The following is a 21587-nucleotide window of genomic DNA, read 5'->3' as shown; positions in this document are numbered from 1 at the left end:
CTGCACACTCCCGTGTGGCGGGGGGGGGGGTCACTGCACAGCCCTGGGGGGGGTCACTGCACACTCCCGTGTGGCGGGGGGGGTCACTGCAGAGCCCGGGAGCGGGGCGGGGCTGAGTGACGCAGCACGTTGCACGCGGCGGGGGGGGGGGGCGATTGAGCGTGTCCCCAGCCAGAGGCGAGTCCCCGAGGAAGCCCCGCCCCCTCCCTGCCTATTGGCCAGACCCTCTCCCGGGCCCCGCCTCCCAGCTTTGACGGACCGTTGGGGCGGGGCCTCCTCCCCCGCCCATCGCTCGAGGGGGCCTCTCCGCGCTGCTATTGGCCGCCGCAGGGGCGGCGGGGGCGGGTTCTTCCGGCGCGCGCGCCGCTTCCTCCCGCGCGCGGCCCGCCCTCCCGCCTGTCGCTCCCAGTGACTTCCGGTCTGTGCTGCTGGGTGGGGGGCGAGGAGGCGCCTGCTCCCCCCTCCCCCCAGCTACAGAGCCGCCCCCCCGCTCCCCTCAGAGGAGACAGCCCCGCCCCTCCCCCGCCCAGCCGGGGGTCGCCCCGCCCCCGATAGCGCCCCGCCCCCCGGCGCAGGAGGTCCCGGGGGGGCTGCCCCCCTGCGCTGCCCGAAGGCGCCAGGCCGGTGGCGGGGGGAGCGGCCGCCCCGCCATGGAGAAGGGGAAGGGGGGGGCGGCGGCCGCGCCGGGGAAGCTGCTGCTCTCCACCCTGCTGGACGCCAAGGACGAGCTGGAGGAGGTAGGCGGCCCTGCCTCAGTTTCCCCGAGGAGAGAGGCCGCCCGGGGCGTGCTGGGGGCAAGTCGCCTGGCTCTTGTCTCTGGGGGGGGGTGCAGGGGGTGGGTAGGGGTGTGTCTGAGGAGGTGGGGGGGTGCAGGGGGTGGGGGTGGGTAGGGGGGGTGTCTGGGGGGGTGCAGGGGGTGGGGGTGGGTAGGGGGGTGTGTCTGAGGGGGTGGGGGGGTGCAGGGGGTGGGGGGGGCAGGGGTGTGTCTGAGGGGGTGGGGGGGTGCAGGGGTGTGTCTGAGGGGGTGGGGGGGTGCAGGGGGTGGGGGTGGGTAGGGGGGGTGTGTCTGAGGGGGTGGGGGGGTGCAGGGGGTGGGGGTGGGTGGGGGGGTGTGTCTGAGGGGGTGGGGGGGGTGCAGGGGGTGGGGGTGGGGGGGGTGTGTCTGAGGGGGTGGGGGGTGTAGGTGTAGCACGCTGGCCTGCTAATGCTCCAGAGGGGCAAGTGGTTCCTCACTTGGGCTTCGTCTTCTCCGCCTTCGCTGAGGGCACCCTGGAGCTGCCAGGGCCCCGGAACGAGGCCACGAAATCTGCTTGGTACGTCAGCGTCGGCAGGGTTCCTCGCCGTTCCTTCCCGGTAACAGGAGAGCTTTGCCGTTCTGGAAAGTGTTTATGCTGACTGCCCAGCTGTTTTGGAGCCCCGGCAGGACCTGAAATGCGGGACCTTGAAGTTATGTCAGTCTGCTGATTGTCTTGCTTTTTCTCCCTGCTAGGGATAGGTGGTTAGAGACAGGTTGGGATATTTGGCATCTGTTCATGGGGCTGAGGCATTGTAGTCTAGTGGTTAAATCAGGGCCTAAAAGGCCGATCAAGTTCCTTACTCCTCTTCAGACTTTCTGCCTGACTTGAGACATATAATCTCTCTGTTCCTCAGTTTACTCATCAATAATGTAGATAATTATTATGATAACTGTCTCACAGGGGTGTTGAGAACCTCTGAAAGGAGCAATTGTAGGGTGAAGTACTATCACTTAGTTGTGACATGATTGGAGCATCTAATGTGTCTTGAATGACAGGACTTGCAAGTCCTGCTTTTCTTGACCATCAGGGAGGAAGCAAATGTATTAGGGACTGTTGACACAGTGCTGGATAACATGGTGTTGGAAATCAAGTAGGGAAGAAAGACACAAAGGTATTTGGAATGACTTGGTCTCGGAGTCTTATATTAGGGATGTAAAATCCTGTTTAACTGGTTAATGGATTAAAGGGGGGCTGGGCGTGGGGGTTGCTCCATTCTGGTCAGAGCAGCCCCTGCCTGCCGCATGCCAGGGCCCACCATGGACAGGGGCTGCTCTGGCCCAGCTGGAGCATCCCTGTCCCCTGTGGGGCTGGAGGTGCCTCCTGCCTGCGTTGAGTGGGGAGCTGCTCCAGCCCCCACCGGTTAACCAGAGCCAGTAAACATCACTTGTTAAGGGTGATGCTTACCGGTTAACCTTGCGCATCCCTATCTTAGATATAATACAAAATCAACTTTCTGGGCCTGGCCGCTCTCGTACCTTTGGCAGAACTCTCCGTTGTGCCTGTGTATTTTTGGTGCTAGTTCAGGTCTGAATAGAATATCCCGGTCCTCGGAGTACTGCCGCTGTGTGTGCATGGCCTGTCAGAGCTGAAACTTCAAGTTCTCCTAGAAACCAGGCCAAGGAGCCTCTCTGTGGCTTGTCTGGGATCTGTGCAGCACTATTATTTAGTGTTTCCCATGGATCTCAGGGCAGGAAAGCTCTCAGACTTTGCCCATCCAGCGAGGCAGGGATTGCTGCTTTACAGCTGGGGAAATTGAGCCGCCAACAGGTGGCTTTTTCAAGGTCTTAAAGCTGGGTAAGTACCAGAACTAGGAAGCAAATCCAGAAGCCCTGACAAAACGGTCCCCTGAGTTCTTGATGGGAATTGCTCCTTCGTGCATTTATTTTAAAGCCTTAAAGCATTTAAAGGGACACCGACTTGGAATCCAGTCAGTCTGTAAGAAATGGGTTAAAGGTTTTGTTAGCAGCACCTGCTCCTGAGTCCCCCAGCCAATTTTAGTGCTTTTACTATGACATTTTCCAGCTTAAAAAGTCAAAACAACCCTGTTCTATGCAGTGGTGTGTAGGACTTTCCCGAACGGGGAAGCTCATTCTAGAGGGGAGACATGTCTCATGTATGCAGTGTTGCTAAATGCCCAACATCAGCACAGTGGCAAACTCCAGAGAAGTGTTTTTTCTCCCCTTTCAGGATAGTAATGGTACATGCTGATTATAACAATGGTAGGTTAAGCAAAGCTGATAGAGGAGTGTTTAAGTTGACAAAGTTCCTCTAAAACCTATTACGTGTGAGTTCTGATAAAGTGCAAACAGCTCATCACTGGGCAGCATGCTTTTAAAATTGCTGTAAGGTAGGGATAACATCTTTCTGTTAGACTAACCATTTAGCCACGCTTCAAGTTTGTGTACTGATAGGGAGCTGCACTTCCTGGGTCTTACCTCACACCACGTGTTAGAAGAGGGCTATCTGCAAAATGTCAGCTTCTGCCAAGAGAGAAGTACTTGGACCCTTTCTCTGCTATGGAGATGCTGAAACTGGGTGTGTGGCAGGTGTGCATGTGCTAGGGATGTCAACGGTAGTCCTTCACATGATTAACCAATAAGCCTGGCCTTTGCCTGCCCCCTCCTGCTGCCTCTGTGGGGCAGGCAAGAGCAGGTCCTTGTGGGGGGAACTGGCTCCTCTCAAGCACCAGCTCCCGTTGGGCTCCCCTCCCCCCACGTGTAAATGTGTAATTGCTGAAAAATTCAGCTGTTACACATTTACCAAAAACACATTTGATAACGTCCCTAGTGTGTGCATGTGCACTTTTTTCTATCGTTAAAGAAATTACTGTTCTGATGCTGATTCTGCAAACAGTTATTCCAATGTGTAGTTGACACAATTTGTATCGTCTAGTTGATTAGTCAGTAAGGGCGGCTCCGCCTTTGAAGTGTAGCAACAGCCCCAGCGCGGAAGGTGAAAGTGCTTCGGGGTGCATGAGGCCAGCGGGGGACTCAAAACAGTCCCCCCGCTGTCTCTGTGCTCCCCACGACATTTCAAAGCGACATCAACTCATGGAGCCCAGGGTCAGCTGGGGACTCAGGGTACATCTAAACTACACCCCTCTGTTGGCAACGGGAGGTAAATTAGACATATCGAAAGTGCAAATAAAGCCATGATTTAAATTTGCCATGCTTCATTTGCATAATGGCAGCTGCCACTTTTTTTTTTCCAAAATGGGGCTTTTTGAAAAAACTGGCAGGAGTACAGGACCTCTCAAAACGGGGCATTTCTGTCGCAAATGCTCCGTCTAAACTGTCAATTTTTTTCGAAAAGCCCTGTTTTGAAAAAAGCTCTGGCCACCATTATGCAAATGAAGCGTGGGATATTTAAATCCCAGCTTCATTTGCACTTTCGATAGGTCTAATTTACATCCCTCTGCCGACAGAGGGGTGTGGTTTACACACACCCTTAGAGTCCCCAGCTGACCCTGGGCTCCACTCAACCCTGCTGCTTTGAAGCACGGCCTTCTCTCTTCCCTCCCTCCCTGCCCCCGGCTGCCTCTTTCTGGTAGAGGCTGCAAGGGGAGAAGCAACTACTGTGTCGACTATCTGATAAGCATTTGTTTATCGGATAGTCACGTAGTCGTTCACGCCCCTAGTGTGTGTCACTCCCTGGGGACCCATCAGGGTGGAGACTAATGGTGTGAGGCTTGATGATCCCGAAGGTGTAACTGTTAAGTAGTGGTCCCCAACGTTTTGGGGCTGCCGGGCGCCTGGGGGCGGGGCCGCTCACGTGCTGCGCGTATGGGGGCGGGGCCGCTCACAGGCCACATGACTGGGGGCGGGGCCAAGCATGCGCCGCACGCCCAAGGTCAGCACCGGCATGTGCTGCAATCCCGGGCAGGGGCTGCCCAGGTTCCGCACGGCACCCCCGGAGCCAGGGCCGGCAAGGGCATGCACGGTGCCCCCGGGGGCGGGGCCAGGGCCGGCAAGGGCATGTGCGGGGGCCGGGGCCAGGGCACGCGCTGCGCACCTGGGGGCGGGGGTCAGGGTCGGCACCGGCACGCGCGGCGCACCCGGGGCCGGGGCCGGCCATGCACTCCCAGGGGCGGGGCCGGCTCAGATTGCTCCATGGGCGCATGTAAAGGGCCCAGCGGGCGCCATGGCACCTGCGGGCACCGGGTTGGGGACCACGGTGTTAGAGTTTCTATTGCCATTTTCTTTCCGATTGATCCCCTAGAGATAGCGGGTGTGCATGTGTGTGCACTTAGTGCAGCAGCCAGGAACCTACGCCAGTAAGGGGGCCGTGAGTGGCCCTGCATTTCATTGGGCTGCAAGATTGTCGGGTCTTCTGGCTTAAGAGGGTCTTGCTAACTGTGCATGCGTGCCTAGAACTTGCAGGGGGAGTGGATTGAACCGTAGCTGTGCTGTGGTTGGATCGGGAGGAGAGGGGGATGGCTCTCACAGTCAGTGTTGTGTGCAAACAGTACGCATCTCCCTTCATGTGCCTGTGCCCTGTGTGTGTGTCACTACTAGTGCCGGTAGGAATAAAACACCGACAGAAACCAGCAGCATCTGGCAACCCTGTGCGTGGGCAGCAGTGAACAAACTGTCACAGCTACACACTGAACCCCAGTGGGCCGCAGGTTGCCCACCATTTTCTCAGTGTCCGGACAGCAGACTTAGTCTTCAAAAATATTCCTGGCCTTTGAAGCCAGAAGGGACCCCTGTGGCCATACGGCCTGAGCTCCTGCCTAGCAGGGAGCACAGAATTCCGGTGAATCCCACCTGGGACGGAATGATTCTTCCTCCCACTGTACAGGTGGCCTCGCCAAGCCCAGCAGCTTGGGCCTTGCCTCCACTGACCCGGAGGGCAATCTCCTAGTCAAGACGTGCTTCACCGACTGCTGATTGCACCCCCTTCGACTCGGGTCCTCCTCCGGGTCGCGAGGAGTCCGGGAAGTGAGAACAACTCTCCTGCTGACCTCCCCCGGGGGGGGGCACCGGGGACATACGAACTAAGGTCTGTTGATTCCAGCTATGCCTTAGTCCGACTGTGCTCCCAGTGTAGACCCGGCTGCGGAGTTAAACTGGAGCGTGCCGGCTGGGAAGTCGGTCAATCTTGATTTAAACGCGGAGTGTCCAGGAGCTTTGGGAAGCTGGCCAGATAGCTAACTACCCGGACCGCTTCACGAGTCCTACTTCCAGTTGGAATTTTTCCAGCGTCAGTTGGTGCTCATGGGCTCTTGTTCTGCCTTTGCCAATAATGGAAGTGGGCCTGCCTGAGACCTGGGCTTTCAGATTCTTTTTGCCTTCTGTCACCCAGTCCTAAAAAAGCCTTACTGCAAATCGGTGTTGCCGTCTGCCCTTGCAACTCAACACGCAGGGGCCAACATCCCCCCGAAGACAGACCGTGAATGGAGATGGTCCCCTTTCCCAGTGGCTCCCTCCTTAGTCTCGTTGGTCCTTCTGGGGGCCGCGGGGGGTCGCTAGCCCGGGCCGGGCGCGTGGTGGATTTGTATTTTAAAGCGGTGCTGATCCCAAAGCGACAGCGCCGGAATCACTCCTTTGGAGCCTGCTTGTCTCCTTGAGTGGCAGCTGGCAGCTCTCCCTGGCACGACCGAGTCATTACCCCATTAACTCTGCAGGAGCATGAGGCAAGCTCTTCTTGCCTCGCTTCTCCCAGGTGCAGTCGGTGGCTGTGCTCATAGGCGAGAGCCTGCAGCTGGGTGATGGCAGAGCCAGAACAGTCCAGCTGGTTCCTCAGATCCTGCCGTGAGCCTGTGTGGCTGGTGGGTGGAATGACGGGGCACGGTGCAAGGCACGCCTCTGCCCTGGGAGGCAATGCATCTGTGATGGCAGCTTGCACAGCCAAGTCATGGGCGAGAGACAATCACCTTTACCGCGGTGGAGCTGCCTCTCCACTGATGGAAGAGCTAAGGGCTAGCCCGGGGAACGCTGCAGGGTCTCTTACCCTTGGCCTCGCACAATGGGATCCGTGTCTGACTGCCTGGACGGCTCCGTGTGCGATAGCGGGAGCCCTCAGGTGGGCATGAGGGTTTGGTGCTAGGCCGGGGAGGTGGCAGCGGTTCTGTCTGAGCGGTGTCCGCCGTTGCCTGCGGAGCTGCACTGCTGGGGCCATGGCACAGCTGTCCTCTTCCCTAATGCATGTTCTTCCTGTCCCACTGCGCAGAGCCCTCCCGCTTGTTGGCCTCCTGCTCAGCGTGCCCTACCCCCTTACCGAGAGCCGCGTGGGAGTGGCTAACACATGTCCTCCTTTTCCGTGTGAGGGCTCTCACTGTTCTCCAGCCTAGCTAGGACCTGGCTTCCTAAGTGCGCTCAGAACGGTGCGGCTCTGTGTGCCTAGGCAGGAGCAAAGTGTGTGTGACCATAGCATGGACGAGGCCTAATCCAGCACCAGCTCTTCCCCATGCTGCCTTGGAGGGGGCTGCTGTCCCCGTGGCACGTGCCTGGAGCCCTTGGGTAAAGTCATGGGGGGGCTCTGCGTGTGTACCGGGAGGGGAGGAGATGAGGGCTGGGAATGGTTTGCTGGTAAGTGTCACCCTTTACGGGTGCCGCTTGCCGGTTACAGTTAACCGGCGGGGGCTGAAGCAGCCCTTCCCCGCGCTCCCGTTTAACCGGTTCAAGGGTCAAGCTCAACGTTTGCCTGGTGAGCTCAGGCAATGGGATTTCACCTCCCTGGGGGGATAGGCAGTGCTGCTGGAGAGGCAGCGTGTTGCTCTCCGGATGCTCACATCCGAACTGCCCACAGACGTCAGTCAGCTGATCCCTTGGGAGGATTAACTTGCAAAAATCCAATTAAAATAACCCCTGTGGATTTCTCTGAGGTCGAGTGGAAGCTTTTGCTATTCACGCCTCCAATTTCCCGTCCTGCGCTGCTATAACTTAGCAACGGCGAGCAGGGCTTAGGCCATTCCAGTGCAGCGCGTCGCGCAGGAGGTTTGGCTCTGATCGGAGTTTGGGCTACCGCAGGGCCTGTGCGCTCTCTGCTGCCCTCACCACCACGCTAGCCCACTGCACACGGGCACTCGGGGTGCGTCTACACGGCTCACGAGGCCGGGCCTGTGGATTTGGGTTTCCAAGCCCCTGCCTGAGTTTTCTCCCCGCAGCATAGATCTGGGTTTCCGGTGCTGGGCCCGTGTCTCTCAGCGGTGCTAACACCCACGCGGCCCCTTGACTCAGGGCTGCGCCTTGGCCTGCAGCCACTCTGCAGAATGGCAGGGCTCGGCCCTGAGGTGCAACAGGGCCCCGGCTGTGACCACCCCCCACTCCTGACGCATCACACTGACTTGTAGCCAGACGGAGGGCCCAGCGCCGGGCTCCTCACTTTGAAACGCCACGAGGAGCCTGGCACTGGGCTCCCCGGAGCGTTCAAGGGGGCAGCACCGCAGGGAGCAGCTGACCCAGGGTCCGTGTGGCGCTGCCCCTTTGAAGTACCCCCTCCTCTACCCCCTCCCCCCCAGCTGCCTCTATCTGATCCCTACGTCAGAGCGTCCCTGGGCCCCTGTGCAGGCTTGCCGCAGAGCTGCCCCGTGAGACACAGGGCTCTGTGCAAGTCTGGAAGGGGCAGCTTTGTTCACCCCAGAGTCTCTCCTAGCGCTGGCTGGCTCTGCTCCTTTCCCTGTGGCCGAGCGTGGTGCACGTGGGCTGGGCAGCGTCCGGCTCGCACAAGCCAGTGTGGTGAGTTCACTGGGTGCTGCCTTTGCTGGACACGTGTCCCTTTCCCCAGCCCGGGCTCCGTTGTGCAAAGCGTTAATTGAGCCCTTAGGAAATGGTTTCACGTCCGAGCCCGCCTCCGCCTCCCTGGCCCGTCGGTCCCATTTGGCCCCTCTCCCCTGTTGCTGTAGACAAGAGCCCCAGAGGCAGGGAGGTGGGCTCTGCCCCAGTGCTGAAAATCCACATGGAGTAAAGTGAAGCCCCCCCCCGAGGGACGCCGCGTTTTGTGATCCCCGAACCGCAGCAGGCCTTTGCCACCCGACCGCTTGCACCGATCCCAGTGCGAATGCTGCGGAAGGGCCTGCCTTGGTGAGCTGGAGAGGGCAAGGGTGCCCCGTTAGCGTGTTGGTGCCAGACGTGACGCACTTACCAGCCCCGGTGGCTGGTGCTCCTGCCCTTTACCATGACAGGCACGAACAAGCATTTTACTTGCCTGGGGTGAGTGGCGTGTTCCTTTCGGGGCGTGCAGGCGGGCACATGGGGCTCGGCAGGCTGGCATGGCCTCAGAGCTGTAGGTGAAGCACTGGGTTTGGACTTGGAAGAGCTGAGTTCCATTCATGTCTCTGCCACAAACTCCCGAGGTGACCTTGGTCAGGTCACTTCACATATTTGTTCCTCGATTCCCCAAGTGCAAATTGGTGACAGTGGGGCTCTCTTCTCCTCTGCTCGCCCCATCCCGTCTGTTTGGATTGTAAATACTGTTCATGGGGGACTGTCTTTCGCTGTCTGGAGTTCCTGTGGGACTCCTTACCAGTGGAGGCTGTGAAGGCTAGGACTGTAACAGAGTTTAAAGAGAAGCTAGATAATTTCATGGAGGTCAGGTCCATAAAAGGCTATTAGCCAGGGGATAAAATGGTGTCCCTGGCCTCTGTCTGTCAGAGGCTGGAGAGGGATGGCAGGAGACAAATCGCTTGATCGTTGTCTTCGGTCCACCCTCTCTGGGGCACCTGGTGCTGGCCACTGTCGGCAGACAGGATACTGGGCTAGATGGACCTTTGGTCTGACCCAGTCTGGCCGTTCTTGTGTCTCCACGGGGCTCAGTGCAGGGCCACCCTGATCTTGGTTGATGCTTCTAGGTGCTACTAAGAATGTACAGGTACAGTAGCAGCGCTTGGAGCTGTGTCCTTCCCTCTGGGAACAGAGACCCCAAGAGTCCCCAAATGTATGTGCTCTTAGAGGTCCCATTCCAGGGTCAGGGCCTGGGCCCCGTTGTGGTACCTGCTGCCCAGCACACAAGAAGACGGTTGCCAAGAGGATCCAAGCCGCGGGCAGCGCCCTTGATGTGCACGCGTCTGGTACGCTGTAGCAGTTGGGCTCTGCCCAGAGTTACCGTCACGATTTTGCAGTTACCGTGGGCTTCGTGTCCTCCTCTGTCACTCCATGAGCAGGGACGGTCCCGTAGAACACCTGCAGTCTGCTTGCACCAGCAGCTACGTGCAAAGGGAAGTAGTGAATCGGAGCCCCGTGCGCCCCGGTGCCTTGCCTGGGTGCCGAACTCACACAGGCAGTGGGGCTGCAAAGACGGGTCGGCACGTGGCCCGCAAGACAAGGCGTGCCGCCCTGCTGTGGCTGACGGGCACTAGCATGTGCCCCGAGTAGCCTCTGCCACTGGGGCATAACCTCTCTGTCTGTGACACTCGCTCTGCTCTCAGGATGGGGACCCGTGTCTCTGGGTCACATTGGTCTGTGGGCCCGTCATGCTAGTGTTAGCATTTGCTGGCCCTGCAGCGGGGATGTGAAATATCGGTTAATTCAATAGTCGAGTAGCCTCGTGAACTCTTATCGGTTACTCAGCTATTTGATAGTCCCCAGGGGTGGGGCTGGCAGCCAGCGCGCTCTGGCCTCACTCCCGAGGAGCCCCTGCCGCTCCACGCTGCTGCTGCTGTATCAGAGGCAGCAGCACGGGGTGCCAGGTGGGAGCTGGTCCATGAGGGGAGCCCGTTTAAAAACCAGCTCCCCTCGCAGACCGGCTGCCTGTCACCCCCGCTGCTGCTTCTGAGAGAGAGGCAGCTGTGAGGGTGGCAGCAGCCCCCATCTAGGGGCACGTCTGAGCCCCCAGACCCAGCATGAGCCGGGCCTGCCTGGCTCCTAATACGCTTTCAATGCAGAGCCACAACACGGATCGGTCCCGGACCCAGCGGGAGCCGGGCTGCTGGCCTGCCTGCTAAGAAATGCCCTGGGCAGGATGCACGTAGTCTAGAGCATTATCTGCGCCGCTTTTGCGTCTGGGTTAACGGACTGCGCTGGCCCAGCCCCGCTCGGCAGCGGGGTGCTTAGAGCGCAGGCGAGGAATACGTGACGCATTGTGAGGCGGATCCTGGCGCAGGGAGAGGATGGTTGTCGTGCTGGTTTGACTGTCTGGGTTTGCATGGCCTGTCGCGTGCGGTGTCTGAGCAGGGTGGCAATAATTCCCCATCGCCTCTCATCACCCTTTCCACGGGAGGGCCCAGGGTTTCCGTTTGGAAAGTCAAGCCCCTAAAGACTTCTTGAATTAGGCTCCTGGGACTCTTGGTCTCTGTGTTGGTGCTTGCACAAGGCACCGTGGGTGGCCTAGAACGCGGGGTCTCCGGGATGCAGCTGGCAGGACCAGGTATATTGATGTGTTTTGTCTGTTTCAGAGACTAGAGCGGTGCATGGGCATCGTGACGGCGCTGACCAACGGGGTGTCCGAGAGGGAAGCTAATGACGCCCTAAATGCTCACGTAAGTGCCGGACGTAGCTTTCCGTTGGCCCATGCGGGGTGGATGGGGGCTTGTGAGCTGACGGGCGGTGGGAGGCGCTCCTTCCAGCGTGGCGCTGACTCCTTCACACAGCACGGCCCGTAGTAACGAACTGTCTGGAGGGCTGTGGTCCCCAACCATTTGAAGCTGCCGGGCGCCAGGGGGCGTGGCCGTTCGCCTGCCACACATGCGCCACACCCCCATGAGCCACCCAGCAACCCTATGCTCCGCCCATTTGCAGCAAGCTCGGAGCCAGCGTCCTGCAGAGCCACACGCCCAGGGTCAGCACCCCCCATAGCTGCACGCCCAAAGCCGGCATCCCCCCGATAGCTGCGTGCTCGGGGGCGGGGATGCCAATCTTCCGCGCGCCCGGGGCCGGCTCCGGCACGCGCCCGGGTTGGGTCCACCCCCGAGCACTTGGCGGGCGCCCACAAATGCCCCTGCGGGCACCGTGTTGGGGACCACTGCTGTAGAGCATCTGTTCGCTAGCAGTCCGTTATTGCTCAAACGTTATCCACGCATTCCTCCTGCAGCGACTGCCTTGGCAAGTTACAAGCTTTACTTTCTACACACACCTGTCCTGCAAGGCATGCTGGGTGTAGTGAGTTTGTCAGTGTGACGTAGTGGGGGTACCTGGCTGGTTTCTATGCTGCTGGCTCTGGGGGAACCCCCACTGGCTGCCGTGGGTACCACGACCCAGCAAAACAGGATGAGTCACTATGCAAACCAGTGGCCAGACACCCCCCATGGAGAGGAACAAAGGAAGGTGGAATGCTGCCTTGGCTGGGGGGCAGGGCTGGAAGTTAGTGGGTTGGTTGCTGGCTGTCGGAGGGCATGGAGGAGAGCCTAGGAGAAGGGGCTGGAGTTTAGGGGCCCAGTCTCCCCCATCTCAAGGGGGCCTGAGGCATCCTAGCCCAGTTCCTGTGACCAGATTACATCTGTGCTGCGCTGTGCTGGAGGAGCAATAAACCACCCTCAATTCCACTGGCTGGTGCAGTCTGTGCCATTTCGGGGTGCAGGAGACGGGGAACCCCCAACGTGCCGTCACACTGGTGTCAGGGGTGGGATGCACTGCACCCCGTGGATGGAGCTTCCAGCGGCAAGCGACAAGGCGCAGTAGAAGCAAGAGCCCTGGAGCCAGGCGTGCTGGAGACAGAGCGAAGCGGTTCCTGGGAATCGTGGGGCGCTGCAGCACTAGACGGGTGAGTCTGCACCGAGGGGCCCAGCGGGCAGATGGCCTACGCCCGACTCTTGAAGGCAGAGCTGGTGGGGCTGTGCAGAGAGAGGGGCTTGCCTGTGCAGAAAGCAACCAAGGCCCAGCTGATTGCCCAGCTGGAAGAGAACGACCAGCCACAGGGCCAGGATCTTGTCCCCAGGGGAAGCAGCCAGACCCCCCCCTGAGAGTGTGTCAGGCTCAGAGAGGGGGAGGAGCGCTGGAACCCAACGGAGAGATGAGACAGCGTCTCCCGGGAGGCCTGCAAGCCGTAGCCCATCTAGGGCAGGGGCCAGCCCAGCGGAGCTGCGGCGCCTGGAGATCCAGCTGCGGATCAGGGAATTGGAAGTAGAGGACCGAGAGAAGGACCGCCAGGACCGAGAGAGGGAGCGCCAAGATCGAGAGAAGGAGCGCCAAGATCGAGAGAGGCAGCGGCAGCATGAGCTGGCCATGGCAGAGCGGAGAACCGGCGGGGCACCGGCTGCGCCAAGTGCGGATGGGCCCCAGGGTCCCAGGACTGCCAGACGCTTGGAGAGGCTCGTGGTGGCCCAACTGAAGGACATGGGTGACATAGACGGGTTCCTCAGCTCCTTTGAGAGGGCCTGTGGACTGCAACGGGTCCCCCCAGCTGACTGGCTGCAGGAGCTCATCCCCGCACTGAACCAGGAGGCGGCCGGAGTGCTCAGCCAGCTGGAGGACCTACAGCCAGGGGATTACAACCGAGTCAAGGAGGCCCTGCTGCACAAGTTCGGGCTGACCCCCGAGATGTACAGGAAGAAGTTCCGGGGGGTACAGAAAGGGCCACGGGAGACCTATGTGGACCTGGCCTCCCGCCTGGCGCAATACTGCCGCAAGTGGGTGTCTGGAGTCGGAGCCCAGACCGCAGAGGAGCTGCTCAAGCTGGTCATGATGGAGCAGTTCTATGAAGCGTGCCCACCCAAACTGAGGCTGTGGCTCAAGGACCGGAGACCAGAGAACCCCCAGGAGGCCGGGAGACTGGCGGATGAGTTCACGGAGAGCCGGTCCGGGTGTGAACCGGAGTCCCGGAGAGAGAGGGAACCGCGCAGAGACCGGATCTCGGCTGAGCGACGGAGGGAGTCAACTACGGGGCGAGACCAAGGAACAGGTCGTCTGCGCCCCAGAGAACCAGCCAGGGCCTGGACAGAGACAGCCCAAAGCCTAACTTGCCATCGCTGTGGGCAAAAAGGCCACAAGAGGGCTCAGTGCACCAGGTCCCAGGACCGGGGACTTTCCAGGGTTAACTGGCTGGGGCGGGAGGAAGGGCAGGCTGCCCCAGAGGCAGGGGCTGGCAGGCAAACCTCAGCTCAGAGAGAGGGGAAGGATGCTCAGTGCACCTCCCCTGGGAGGTCTGATTCTCAGGAGGCGGATTTCTCCGTGTACCGGGTGGGGGCAGGACGGCCCCTGCGGAGCGAGTGCCTCATACCCCTGGAGGTGGATGGTAGGAAGGTGACGGGCTTCTGGGACACGGGGGCGGAGGTGACTCTGGCCCGATCCGACATAGTGGCCCAGGAGCGGATACTACCCCACGCGCAGCTGACCCTGAAGGGCATAGACGGGTCCCCGTTTAAGGTGCCTGTAGCCAGGGTGCATCTGAAATGGGGGGCCAAGGAGGGCCTCAAGGAAGTGGGGGTGCACCCGCACTTGCCCACCGAGGTGCTGATGGGGAATGACCTAGAGGAGTTGCCCCATGAATCCCAGCGGGCTCTAGTCACCACCCGGAGCCAGAGGCAGCGGGGGGCTGACAACGTGGGTCCAGGGAAGGACTCCTGGCAGCGTCCTCAGGGTCCCATCCCAGTGGACACGGGGTCCAGCCAGGCTGGGACTCCGGACCTAGGCAAAGGTGGGGAACAGGTCCCGATCCCTGCCTCAGCAGCTGAATTCCAGGCTGAGGTGCAGGCAGACCCCTCCTTGCAGAGGCTGAGGGGTCAGGCTGGCCTCCGTGCAGCTCAGCCCCGGGGGAGAGGTGGCCAGGAGAGATTCCTGCGGGAGCGTGGGCTCCTGTTCCGTGAGTGGCTCCCCCCCAGGAAGGCGAGGGCATGGAGGGTAGAGCGGCAGCTGGTCGTCCCCCGAAAGTATCGCCTCAAGCTGCTGTATTTGGCCCACGATTCCCCCGTTGGGGGCCACCGGGGGATCCGGAGCACCCGGCTGAGGCTGCTCCAGCACTTCTATTGGCCGGGAATCTTTACAGCCGTGCAGCGGTACTGCCGGTCCTGTGACTCCTGCCAGAGGGGCGGGAAGGCCCAAGACAGGAGGAAAGCGGCTTGGGGGTCTCTACCCCAGATGGACCCTCTGGGCTTGCTGAGAGAGTTATGGGAGGGGAAGACCTCCCTGGATGGAGCATCGGGGGTGGAAGCCGCCCTGGCTGTCCAGAGAAGGCTCGCTGGGCTCATGGCCCCAGCCCGAGAGACCCTGGCCAGAGATCAAGGCCAGTGGAAGGGTGGGTGTGACCCCCGAGGACAGGCCTGCGCCAGTCGCCCTGGAGCGGGGCGGCGAGTGGACAGAGGGAAGCCAATTCATGTGGGGCCTCGCGACGGCCGGCCTGAGTCAAGGGGAGCACCCATGTCCCCAGGGCGGGTTCCCACGCAGAGGACCCGAACTTCCCTAGGTCACGAGCGGAGTGACCCTGCTCAGTTCGCTCTCGGAGGGGGGAGAACTGTGACGTAGTGGGGGTACCTGGCTGGTTTCTATGCTGCTGGCTCTGGGGGAACCCCCACTGGCTGCCGTGGGTACCACGACCCAGCAAAACAGGATGAGTCACTATGCAAACCAGTGGCCAGACACCCCCCATGGAGAGGAACAAAGGAAGGTGGATGCTGCCTTGGCTGGGGGGCAGGGCTGGAAGTTAGTGGGTTGGTTGCTGGCTGTCGGAGGGCATGGAGGAGAGCCTAGGAGAAGGGGCTGGAGTTTAGGGGCCCAGTCTCCCCCATCTCAAGGGGACCTGAGGCATCCTAGCCCAGTTCCTGTGACCAGATTACATCTGTGCTGCGCTGTGCTGGAGGAGCAATAAACCACCCTCAATTCCACTGGCTGGTGCAGTCTGTGCCATTTCGGGGTGCAGGAGACGGGGAACCCCCAACGTGCCGTCACAGTCAGCTCTCGGGAGAGTTGTCTGCAAAGAACAGGGAACCCTTGGCCAAGAGGCTTCTGTGTCGAAGTTAATCTTGATGAGAGGAAATATCTCCTCTCTGCAACAGAGGGCACCTCTGAGAGACAGCTGCTGTGGGGCTATTGGCAAGCAAGTGTGACCCTTCTAGGAGCACTGGAGGGAGTGCTGGGCCATCTCCCCCAGTCTGAACACTGACAAGGCGTTTTCCATGGCTATTTAAGAGACACTCACACCCTGTATCTAGTAAATCCTCTGGCGACGGAGCCATGCCGTGTTTCTGTGCTGAAAGCCGGCATCTGCCCGCACTGTAACGTTCTCAGAGTGGAGCTGTTGAGACTGACTTTCCACGGCAGGGGTGCGTGACTATACATGTGCTTGGGGGGGGGGGGGGGTAACTTGCATGTGATTGCAGTTGCCATGCACCTTTTTGCATGCTCTCTCTGCCTGAGCTCCTAACAACCGAGCCCCAGTGTACACTTCTCCCCCTGCATTTGCTTCTAGTCTGAAAAGTCCCCAAGTCCTGGCCTGCACCCTGATGTTGCTGTGTAGCAAAAATGTAGTATTGGTATAAGAGCAGAAGTCTGATGTATAATCACTTCCTTGAGAGAGCCCTGTGCTTCTATATCACCCTCTTCCTCAGCATTAGACAATGGCTGCATTGCTAACTAGGCCGTGTCCTGGTCACTCTGCAATGCTTTGCCTGGAACGCTTGGTGTGAGAGAAAATCACCAGGAAGCTCAAAAAGACTGGAGAGATGAGAGAACGTCCTTGGTGCCCGTATTCTCCACCAAAAATGTTATGCTTCTAAGAAGCACACGGGATCTTTTTCAGGGCAAAGGGCAACGCCCTGCGTGTGTTGACAGTACAACATGAAGAGCAGCACATGGCACATGCACACGTGTCCTGCAGATGGTGTGTAGGTACCAGTTGTCGTGGCTCAGGTCTGTCTTACTGGCCAGGTAGGATTGACTGAGTGAGGAGTCGGGGTCCTTTGATCGCAATTTGAGGCTCCTCTGAGGCTTGGCTTGCAGGGCTGAACCCAGTGTCATGGTGTGCTTGTGAGAGCCCGGTGGAGTCTGTGGGTGTCATGCTGCCGTCCTTGATGTGTTAATCCTGGTGTTTCCCCGCAGTTCTTCTTTGATGTTTATGCTCAGGCTTCCTTATCTCGTTTGTGGTCTCACCGTCGGGAGCGTCTGCCCGTCTCCAGGGCTCGTCTGTTCTCCCGATTCAGCATCTCCCAGTCTTACTGAGCATCTGGACCTTCCCGATGACTCTCATTCTCCACTCACACCAAACGTTTTACAGGGCGTTCCAGGCAAAATGTTGCAGAGTATCTAGAAGACACGAGTTAGTTTGCAATGCCAACCTTGTCTAATGCTGAGAAACAGGATGACACAAAAGAATACGGCTCTCCTAAGCCCATCGGTGTACATGGCACGTGCACTCGTATACCCATACTAAAACGCTACAGCGGTGCCGAGAAAACGCCAGTGATGTTTAGCGGGTCTAGTGGATTGGCAGCAGTTTTCTTCCCCCTTGAATCTTTAGCGCTGGAGTCACGATACTGAGCGGCCTGGCCCAGCACGAGGGATGTGAAATGGGCCTGCCAGAGCCGGCGGGTGCAGGTGGGAGCCTTTCCCAGGTGGCTGTGTGGCCAGGGAAGTGTGTCTCACGCGGCTCTACCACGCCTCCTGCGAGGCCCCGGGCGTGGGCAGAGAGCGTCACGTCCTGGGGAGTCACCTGCCTCCCTGCTTGTGCGCGATGTGGGCATCCGGGCGTGGGCAGAGAGCGTCACGTCCTGGGGAGTCACCTGCCTCCCTGCTTGTGCGCGATGTGGGCATCCGGGCGTGCTGCCAGGGAACCCTCCAGACCACTCCCCGCTGCCAGGGCGTCTCTGGGACGGTCTATTTTAACTCCGGGGTGGGAATGTTGGGGAAGTCCTGCTGCTGGGCTTGGGGGCGCTGGGTGCTGGTGGGAGCCGCCGCATGCAAGACACCCCGCCTGAGCCAGGACCTGTGTTGCCTCCCTTTCCCCTCGCAGGTGTGCAAAGGCGCCCCTCAGCACGAGGAGATCTGTCTGGGCCTCTTCACCCTGGTCCTCACGGAGCCCACTCAGGCCCAGAAGGTAAGGGACGAGCCGGCCTCGGGATGGCACTGCGCTGGCCACACGAGGCCTTTCTCACCATGGCTGTGGTTACTCCGCTCTCACTGTTTGTGCGGCACAAGCCTCGGTCTCTGTCGCCGCCGGGGGTGCTAATGTGGTCGTAGCAAGGCGTGGAGTCTGGGTAGCTCCTGGGTTCCTGGCTGGTGGGGGAGGGTGGGTTCTGAAATTCAAGGACGGGCCCTGGGGAAGGCTGTGACCTCATCTCTCTGCTCTTGCAGAGTGGAGATGTTTGCTGGCTGGCCGCGTGGCTTTGCACACAGCAGAGGTCTCCAACCTTTTTACACCCAAGATCACTTTTTAAATGACAGACCAAGCCAAGATCTACCGCCCCGCCCCTTCCTTGAAGCCCCGCCCTCTCTATTCTCCCCCTCTCCATCACTTGCTATCCCCAATCCTTATTCTGCTGCTTATTATTATTTTTTTTTATTCTTCTGTAGGAAGAGGTTTTTCCAACATTGGCCTGTCTACACTGGACCAAATGTCACCAAAAATCCCCTTCTTTTGGAAGCCACCTTATTCCTTGTGGAAAGAGGAATATAGGGGTGACCAAAAGAGCCTGTTTGCTCTTCCACTAAAAAAGCAGAAGAACAAACACAACCCTGGATGCAGAAGAGTTTTTCTGGGATATCTCCAGAATCCTGAAAAACTCCTGCAGTCTAGCCGGACCCTTGCTGTGTTGAGACAGGATGTGTAGTCTCTGCGGTGGGAATGAGGGATTTGGATGTGGGAAGGGGTGAGAGGTGCAAGCTCTGGGAGGATATCTGGATGCAGGAGGAGGTGGAGAAGGGGACACTGGCTCGGGGAGGGGGCTCCAGGCTGGGCAGTGTTGGGATACTAAGCAAGCCACAGGCTTGCAGATATGAGGGTGCAGGAATTTGGGTTGGGGTCTGTGAGGGGCTGAAGGCAGGAGGTTCCAGTGTTTGATAGGCTCAGATCTAGGGTCTGGGGAAGGGGGAGTGCAGGAGTGGTTGTGGCCAGATGGGGGCTTGGCCCCAATTGGGGGTTTGTTGGCCAGGCTTCATTTTTAAATAGAATACTATGTTAAACAGAAAAAGTTTCCCTGCCATTCTCATAAATAAAGACAATGCAGAATCTGCCCTGAGTCAGGGGTCACTGACCCATAGAAAAGTCATTTGGGAGCAGGGGACACAGTACTGGGGAGGAGTGCTGGTGGGTTCTGGGGCAGGGAACAGGGTGCCAGTGGGGGCAGGGGAGAGGGGGCAGGGTGCCAGGACAGGTTTCTGTAGTAGGGGACAGGGTGCCAGAAGGAACTGGTTTCTGAAGGGGGGGCAGGGTGCCGGGGGGCAGGTTTCTGCAGGGGGGCAAGGGAGAGGGAACAGGGGGCCAGGAGGGCGGGGAACAAGTTTGGGGCAGAGGAGAGGGAACAAGGTTGGGGGCAGGGAGTTCCCTACACCAGCCACGGAGGGAAGCCTCCGACCCGCGCTCCCTCCGGACTGACCGCAGGGCAGCCGGGCTGGAGGGAAGAAAAGCGGCTGCCCGGCCAGCTGGCCATGGTGCTCAGCCAGGGTGCACCACGCTCCACGTGGGCAGGCGCAGAGGGGAAGCCACCCAATCGGCTGGAGCACGGTTCAGCCTCCTCTGGGCTGAACCCCACAGCCAGCAGGCCAGGCAGCTTCTCCTCTGTGCCAGTCCACATGGAGCGTGGTGCACCCTGGCTGAGCGCCATGGCCAGCTGGCTGGGAAGCTGCTTCTCTTCCCTCCAGCCCGGCTGCCCTGCGCTCAGCCCAGGGAGGCTGTGCCTAGCTCCAGCTGTGAAAGCCACAGTCAGCTGGCTGGGGTGTTTCAGCCCTCCCGACCTCCCAGCTCCCACCATTCCTCGCAGCTACTCACCTGTGGTGTTGCTCAGTGAGTAGCTGCTCCTCAAATGAGGAAATCTAATGTAAATGTACTGCACAGGCGCGCAGTTCAGAGAGGGCTCAAGAGCTACTCTTAGAGCCCCTGAGATCTACCGGCTCACGATCTACTGGTTGGTGACCACGGGGCTAAGGCAAAGCGGTGGGAGCAGCCTGGCTCTCCAGTGTGCCAGCTGGATTTCACGTTGCATACTCTGGCATGAGGCTTGCTGGGCCCTGGGCAGCAGGGGTTCCTGCGCACCAGGGATGCGCTCTGGGGCTGCAGTCGAGCACGTCCTTCCCTGTGGAGGCCGCGACTGCGCGGCGGGTAGAGGGTTTGGAGCAGGGATTCGCCCCGCTCCACACGTGCGGGAAAGCGCCCTCCAAGTGCTTGAGGCTTCCAATTGCTGAGGGCTCCTCAGCGGGCGTAGCCAAGCCCAGGACGGTCAGCGGCGCTGCCAGACCCGCCGTCTGAAAAGCTAACCCTGGGCTTCTCGACCACGCAGCCGTGGCACTAGCCACTGAGCCACGCTGTCTGTCTGCTGCGCCTGCCTGGGCGCTGTCGGCGGGGTCTGGAGGCCGCTGAGGAGCAGGCGACCAGGCTCGGCTGGGCACTCCCGTTGCCGACAGAGCCCGAGCCTGGCTCCTGGCTGCGTGCGGGGGAGAGGCCGCAAGCGTGGGCAGGGGAGCAGTGCGGGGGTGATCAGAGACCCGCTGGGAGCGCTGGTTGCTTATTAGTGCAGTGGGCTGCCTGCCGGCTGATTGGCTGGCCAGGGAAAGATGCTCTTCTGGTGAACCCAGTCAATCATCCCCTCTTCTGTCACTTCTTTGGAAGCCTGGGCTGCCTTGGAGACATGCAGCGCGGGAGCCAACGCTGCACGTTTGCTTTCAACGTGGGCCTCTCGCCTGCCAGTGGCTCCGCCGGGTCCCGCTGTACCGCTGGTCTGCATTGCTGGCTGCTTGGGGAGGGGCCGTGGGCTCGGACACAGCGCTCAGCGCTTTCTTCCCGAGCCGTGCCATTCTCCACACCGCGCGGGGGCCAGCGGGGGCGGGCGTGTGAGGGGGCGGGTCCCCGCTGCCCTGTCCGCGGAGCCTGGGGTGATCCGTGGGAGGGATGGAATCGTGGGGTCGGTTAACCAACAAGCACCCGCTTTCCAGTTAACGCTCTCGACTACACCCCACAGCCCCCGCCCTGCAATTACACGTTCTAGTCGGCTCCCTCCAGTCCCAGCAACTGCCCCCGCTGCTGTAGGAGCCATGCCCGGCTCTCCCCGCTGCCGTGTGCGTGCAGCGCTGACCCTTCTCGCTTCAGCGCGTCGTCGACAGAATTCTTGTTGACTTTGCGATTGACGAGTGACGTGCTTCTTAACGGCCCCAGTACGAGGTGGGGAGACCGTGGCCGAAGGCGGCTGCACTTGCGGCTCCCCGCGCTTGAAGCCAGCCCTCTGCCTCCCACTGCTGGCGTGGGAGGGAGCGGAGTGGCCACCCGCACTTTCTGATTAAGCAGAAAGCCCTTCCCAGCCTGTTGCGGCTCAGCGGAGGGATGCAATCGCCGCCTTGCCCCCGCGCTGGGAGAGGTGGACGTGGCCAGCTGGGAGCCGGGAGGCTCCTCGGTTCACACATCCAAGTGACAGCGGCTGGTCCCTACGAAGCTGCCTCCTCCGCCTGCGCCCTTGGCTTTAATTAACCTCCTGCCCTGGGCTGCATGGCAAGCAGCGCCCTCTCCCGAGTCCCCGTGGCTGCTTCCAGGCACCTTCCCGCGGAGCTCCCGCTTTTGGGGGGGGCTCTTCTGCAGGGCCTGGTTCCTTGGTTTAAACAGCACCCCCGCCAGGCTGCCCCCTGCCGGCGCCGCGGCTCAGGCCCACCGGTAGCAGGTGTGAGACGATGGGTCGCTTTTCCCCTTTGAGACTGATCCGGAGACTCCGGTTCCCCCCTCCCCCCGCCGTATGGGTGCGGTACGTTCCCTCCCCTTCACTCCCAGTCCCACGGGCAGGAGGGG

The 21587-nt window shown here is 60.2% G+C and overlaps 1 protein-coding gene across 1 annotated transcript in view; it reads left to right on the top strand.

Annotated features, from left to right (window-relative positions):
* Window positions 1-407: 407 nt before the first annotated feature.
* The window catches only part of INTS3 (integrator complex subunit 3), a 58429-nt gene continuing 37249 nt past the window's right edge, over window positions 408-21587 (top strand). Inside the window, exons 1-3 of the mRNA XM_075907783.1 lie at window positions 408-737; window positions 11131-11214; window positions 17613-17696. Coding sequence (XP_075763898.1) covers window positions 651-737; window positions 11131-11214; window positions 17613-17696 — 255 coding nt within the window. The 5' untranslated portion in view covers window positions 408-650. The remainder of the gene's footprint in view (window positions 738-11130; window positions 11215-17612; window positions 17697-21587) is intronic.

This window comes from Pelodiscus sinensis, chromosome 24 (genome assembly GCF_049634645.1).
Source record: "Pelodiscus sinensis isolate JC-2024 chromosome 24, ASM4963464v1, whole genome shotgun sequence".
NCBI lineage: Eukaryota > Metazoa > Chordata > Testudines > Trionychidae > Pelodiscus > Pelodiscus sinensis.
The sequence above is the reverse complement of the archived record's forward strand: the minus strand, read 5'-3'. Positions and strand labels throughout refer to the sequence as shown.